The sequence below is a fragment of the Coturnix japonica genome, chromosome 3, assembly GCF_001577835.2.
Source record: "Coturnix japonica isolate 7356 chromosome 3, Coturnix japonica 2.1, whole genome shotgun sequence".
NCBI classification, from domain to species: domain Eukaryota; kingdom Metazoa; phylum Chordata; class Aves; order Galliformes; family Phasianidae; genus Coturnix; species Coturnix japonica.
The window spans coordinates 92812462-92818955 of NC_029518.1; the positions used below are offsets into that span (position 1 = coordinate 92812462).

Consider the following 6494-nt stretch of genomic DNA (forward strand, 5'->3'; position numbering starts at 1 on the left):
CCTCAGGAGCTGAGCTGCCCTCAGGAGGGGCCGCGTCGGGGGCTGCCTCTGCCGCAGAGCTCCCGTGGGGGCCCAGCACCCAGCATACAACCCCCAGCCCTGCTCCTCAGCTCCTCAGCCACACAGCCCAGCCCTGACCACATCCCAGCCCTGACCACAGCCCAGCCCCACCAGCCCCATCCCCGGCCCTGCCCGCCCTCAGCCTCCCCCCATCGCGGCTCCCCTCAGCCCCGCCGCCCTCCCGCCCCCTCCTCCCTCGCTCCCCGCCTCCCGCCCGCAGGGCTCGACCAATCGTGACGCTCTCCGCCGGGGATGACCTCACTCCCTGCCTTCCCATTGGCTGGCTATATTAGGAAAGTCGGAGAGCCTTTAAATACCGGTGCCGGCGTTCAGCTTGCGGCATTGGCGGTGCGGAGCGGAGCGGGGCTGGTTCTTTCTGCTTCCTTTAGTGCTTTGCCGGCTGTTGCTGCCGTTCCCTTGCGAAGAGTTGGACTGAGCCGGGCGGGACCGGCGGCTGAATCGTATCCCCGGGGCAGGGGACGGAGACGCGGTGGCAGCTCGGGTAGCCCGCCTGCTCGCTGCCTACGTGGGCCCGGCTCGCCACGGTGCCCTGTGAGAAACGAGAAGAAGCGGGAGGCGGCGGCCGCGGGGAGGAGGGCGCTGCCATCGTCCTGCTGCACGGCAAGGCCAGCTTGGCGAGCCTGGCCATGGCCGCCATCCGCAAGAAGTTGGTGGTGGTGGGGGACGGAGCCTGCGGCAAGACCTGCCTCCTCATCGTCTTCAGCAAGGACGAGTTCCCCGAGGTTTACGTGCCCACCGTCTTTGAGAACTACGTGGCTGATATCGAGGTGGACGGCAAGCAGGTGGAGCTGGCGCTGTGGGACACGGCCGGCCAGGAGGACTACGACCGCCTGCGCCCTCTGTCCTACCCAGATACGGACGTGATCCTCATGTGCTTCTCTGTGGACAGCCCGGACTCTCTGGAGAACATCCCGGAGAAGTGGGTGCCCGAAGTCAAACACTTCTGCCCCAACGTCCCCATCATCCTGGTGGCCAACAAGAAAGACCTGCGCAACGATGAGCACGTTCGCAATGAGCTGGCCCGCATGAAGCAGGAGCCGGTGCGCACAGAGGATGGCCGCGCCATGGCCATCCGCATCCAGGCTTACGACTACCTGGAGTGCTCGGCCAAGACCAAGGAGGGTGTCCGGGAGGTCTTTGAAACAGCCACCCGGGCGGCCTTGCAGAAGCGTTACGGCACTCAGAACGGCTGCATCAATTGCTGCAAGGTCCTATAGGGTGAGGCTGGAGCTCGGTGCCGGGCACGGCGCCTGGGTCACCTGTTGGCAGGCGGAGAGGAGCTGGGGCACGCATGCACACGGCATCTGCCTGTCCCCTCAGCTGGGGGCTCGCAGGGAATGGGGGTGGGGACTAAGGGAGGGGCACGCTCCCTCAGCCGTAAAGGGTTGTGCTGGCTCAGCCGCGGGGACGGAGGGAGGGGGGGTGGGGATTGCATGCCCTGAGTCTTGGGAATCGGGTGGGGAGGAGCGTTCTCCCGTCACTGGCCCCTTCAAGTTGATAGACTCTAAACAAGAAGCTGCTGAGACTGGACTGAGCAAACATTGCACCCAGCTCTCTGCCTGCGCCCACCACCTGCGGCTCCCGGCTCCCAGGCGGCCTCCTCTCTTTTGCAAGAGGAGAGCGGTGGAGCTGAGATGCTGGAAGGGACTTCTGCCTCCTGCGTGCATGTGCCTCCCCTCAGGCGAGCTGGGGAGCAGGCTGCATCTTTTGGGCTGCTTGTGGCGTCCTGACGTCTCCTGCAGGTGTTCTGGCCTGAACCTGACATGATGTGCAAGTTGGCCTTGAAGACCTGGACTGGGAGGGGAGGCTCATCCCAAGCAAAGCCTGTATATATCTTACTTTTCTGTCTTGTGCAAACCGGGGTAGTGCAGGGGGTGCTTATTTCAAGTGAGGTGGGGAGGGGGTGCCCTGCTGGGACTTATAATTGTGCAAAGGAACGCTTTGCCCAGCACAACCGATGCCTGCTGCTGACATGAGCCTTGAATTGTCACTGGGCTGGGAAGTAAAGCTGGGCTGCTCCATCCTGGTGGTGGATGTGGCAAGGGAGCGAGGGGGACGGAGCTTATTGCCATATGATGATCTTGGTGCCTGCTCCTTCATTTCATGTTGTCTTCTGCGAATGCATTGATTTGGGTTTATTTAAACGCTTGTTTTGAAGTGAGTTTGCACAGTTTGGATTTCTGTTGGCTACTCAATGTGTTTGTATCTTCATTCAGCACCGCAGCGTTGGAAACATTCTTCCTCGGTAACCTCATCTGGGCCTTGTTGTACATTGTGACTTGGGCACGAGTAATGGAAATCACTGTATCTCTTTTTGCCTTGGAAAAAGATGAAAGCACTGTTCCTTACGCATCGAGTACATCAGACTTTTAATATTAAAGGGCAGATTAAAGAGTTTAGGTTTATTTAAAACTTATTTTCGCTGGGTAGCAGACCCAGGTGAAAATAATGCAGCGTTTCTCTGGGTCAGAGAACAGATTTACCTGTTTGTTTGTTTCCTTCCTCTCTCTCCTTCCCTTAACAGTGGTACTGAGACTGTTTGTTGTTTTTAAGAACTTGCCATGGCGACAACTGAGATGTATATGATGTTTACATAAATCTATGAACTGTGTATGCAGGTTTTTTTTTAATGTAAAGTATTAAAAGATTCTATGCTGAATTAAGGTGGTGGTGTGATTTCCAGGGCTGCCCTCATTGGAGCTGGAGCCCAGTGCTGGTGAGCTGTGTGAGTTTGCCCTGTGCTATTATGGTACCTCCTCCTCTGGCTGACGATACCTGTCAGGCAGCTTGCAGGGCTATGGGGGTTTTATTTCCCTTTGGGAAATCCTACAGTCAGTTTTTCGGTCCTAAAACAAACATCTTTTACCAAAAGCAGAACTCAAACCCTCAGTTTGTTATGTTTAAAGGGGCCGCCCTCACAGTATCATAGAATATCCTGCGTCGGGAGGGACCCAAAGGGATCATAGAGCACCCATCCTTGCAGAGAGCTCTGAAGCCACATCTTACACATCCTACTGTTCCACACAATGCCAACATGGGATATTAAAATCAGCACGGGGAACCTTTGCCTTAAACCAACTGCCTACAAGCTCATTAGGCTGCAGTGATAAGTCATAATCTCAACATCCCCAAAGAGAAAACATTAATATTTGTATTTTAAACACTAGGAAATGACTTAGCATCGCGTCTCTGTATAATTAGCTCGACCAATATTTTCCACTGAGGTGCTTACAGGGTAATTACATTCATTATTTCAAATTGGACTTTTGCCCAAGTTAAGGCTACAGTGTCTTGCCTGGAGGGGAGAAAACTAAGAAAGCACATTTCAGCTTTAACAGAGCATGAGCTCTGTGTGCTGCTTGTGGAGCTGTAAGTAGGGGAGGTGGGCCTGCAGGAGTCCACACCTTGCTGTCATCAGGTCCTTTACCTGGTGTTGCTCTGGTCATCCAATGCAGAAAATAAACTAAACAAAAAAACCTGGATTCATCTTTCAGATTAATGTGAGCTGTGAAACCAACGCAGCCTGTTCCTTCTTGGTTGTGCTACTGGTTTGGTGCTAGCAAAGATAAAACCTGCACTAAATGAGCGGGGTGGAGGATCAGGCACGAGTGGGACTTAATATAACCGGGCCGACAGCTCCGGATCAGGGTGAGGATGTTTGTGAGGATGCACCCACCGCATCACAAGCCCAGCTGCAGCGTGTGTAAAATCCCTGTTCCCATTAAAGGAGACCAAGCGGGTGGGATTTTACCATAAACGCTCCATTCCCTTGCTTTCAGGCCATTCATCCTCATCCGCATTCAAAGGCTGGAGGGAGGAATTTGGAAACAAAAGTGGGTTTCCCGGTGGGCTCATTTGCACCATAATGTCTCTTCCCCTGGGAGGGGGAGGGCGGTGGCAGCCTGGGGACCCCCGGGGGCCCTGATGAGTCTTTTCTCCTGCTCCCAAGCTGTTGTGCTGTGGGGATTTTTTAGCTTCTATATCCAAGGAGCTTTGATCGTGCAGTTCTTGCTGCGTGGGGTTCTTCCTGCTGCACGGTTTGGTGTGGCAGAGCAGGTCCTGCTGCACGGCTTTCTCTGGGGCAGCCTGAGCTGCCTGGTGGCAGCTGCGCATCTCCTCCCATGGAAAGAGAGGTTCAGACCAGGACTTTTCATGATGTAATGAACAGCTAAGATTAGAATCATAGAGACGTGGAATTATTTGAGTTGGAAGGGACCCTTAAAGGCATCTAGTCCAAACCCCCTGCAATGAGCAGGGGCACCTACAGCTCCATCAGTGCTCAGAGCCCCATCCAGCCTGATTCAGAATGTCTGCAGAGATGGAGCATCACCACCTCTCTGGTCAACCTGTGCCAGTGCCTCACTGCCCTTACTGTAAAAATCCTCTTCCTTAGATCCAGTCTAAATCTCCCCTCTTTTAGTTTCCAACCATTTCCCCTTGTCCCATCACAACACACCCTGCTGAAGAGTCTGTTTTCTTCTTTCTTACAGCCCCTTTCCATACTGAAAGACCACTATCAGTCTCCTCAGAGCCTTCTTTTCACCAGGCTGGGCAGCCCCAGCTCTCAGCCTGTGCTCACAGGGGAAATGGAAGGGACCTCAAAGATCATCTGGTTAGGACTAAATGAAGGTATGGAGGAACATCCCTGCTTGGTGTGCACATCTAAGAGCATCGACAGTGGAAGCTGTACAGCCACTCTGAAAGATGAACACACACACACACATATCTGTGCTTAATCCCAGAAGGAAAATTGGCATGTTTGGGGTTTAAATCGGTCATGGCATGTTTGGGGTTTAAATCGGTCATGGCCCCACGAACATCAGTGCAATGGCATTGAACACTTCACACTGCCCCTGTCTGCAGGTTTCCCTGGAAGCATTCCCAGGGATTAACTACAGCGAGGGGCTGGCAAGACAAAGACACGCATATACAAGTAAAAAGGTGAGAAAGGAAGCAAGCTCTGTTAATTGCCTCGCAGTTCGGAATTTTGCAGTGGTCTGCCTAATGCCGGCTCTGTGCTGACACCTTGCAGGGCTCTCACACCCGGCAGCGCCTCCTCTTGGGTGGGCCCAGCGATTCACACTGCCGTGTTAAATTCAGAGTTAAATGCCAGCATTTCAGACTCGAAGTGGGGCTTTGATGCCTGGGGGCTTCTCTGCCTTTTCCAGCGGAGCCAATGGGTTTAATGAAAAGCCGTTCTTCCTCCGCACATTCTTCACTTGGGGATCTTCTTAGTCCTTCATCATGCCAGGGAAGCAGCCATAGGCAGGAGGGTATTTCGAGTGCATGCTCATTTTATCAGCAGTTTTAAAATTAGGAATTCCCAGGTGGCTGCCTTACAAACGACAGGGCTGCTCCGAAAGTAATGCCTCCTATTTCATTATGTTAGCCCACGATGTCAGAGGTGGATATTGGTGATATGGCAGCAGAGGTCAAACCTTCCTACGAATAGCCCATTACATGTTGTTCTGTGTGACAGATGGCAGCAGAGGGGCAGTCTGACAGAACGATACCTGATATGGAAGTATGGATGGAGCAAAAGTGTGTAACTGAATTCCTGCATGTGGAAAAAATGGCACCCATTGGCATTCATTGACACTTGCTGAACATTTCTGGAGACCAAACAGTGGATGTGAGCACAGTGAGATGGTCGGCAGTGAGTTTCAGCAGTGGCAGCCATGCATCATCTCCATTCGTGAAGATTTTTATGAGCAGAGCATTAAGGATCTTGTTCACAGCTGGTGAAAATACACAGCTAACGATGTTGAGAAACAGTGCTTTGTAGCTGAGAACATGCTCTATCAAATCACGTTACTGCACTCCTTGTATCCATTTTAGTTTCCACAGAAATAAACAGGAGGCATTACTTTTGGAGCAGCCATTGGAAGTAGATAATATTTGTCAGGACCAAGGACAGGTCTGCAAAATCATATGCAAGTAGCTGTGCTGGTGGTGCTGTTTCATCCATAATAGCTGGGGGAGCTGGGAATGTTCAGCCTGGAGAAGAGAAGGCTGAGGGGAGACATTATTGCTCTCTATAACTTCCTGAAGGGAGGTTGTAGTGAGCTGGGGATCGGCCTCTTCTCTTGTGTAACTGATGATAGAAATAGAGGGAATGGCTTCAAGCTGTGCCAGGGGAGGTTCAGGCTGAATGTTAGGAAATACTACTCCGAAAGATGGTCAGGCAATGGAATGGGCTGCCCAGGAAAAGCATGTTGCTAAATTACTGGATGTGAATTTTTCCTGTCTGTACGAACTGAAAGGAGCTATTGGATCAAATCAGCTCTGAAGTGGGAGGCATTCAAATCCCACACCTTGTGCTGAGAAAAGTGTGTTTGTCACTGACATTCACACTCATCTCGTGCACCTCCCAGTCATTCCTGTCTGACTGTCCTCCTTTTTATTCTCAGAAA

At 52.5% G+C, this 6494-nt stretch overlaps 1 protein-coding gene across 1 annotated transcript; it reads left to right on the top strand.

The window, feature by feature from the left end:
- Positions 1-389: 389 nt before the first annotated feature.
- Positions 390-2740, top strand: RHOB (ras homolog family member B). The gene has a single exon (XM_015859589.1). It carries the CDS (start codon positions 708-710, stop codon positions 1296-1298), a length of 591 nt encoding a protein of 196 aa, XP_015715075.1. The 5' UTR covers positions 390-707; the 3' UTR covers positions 1299-2740.
- Positions 2741-6494: the final 3754 nt, after the last annotated feature.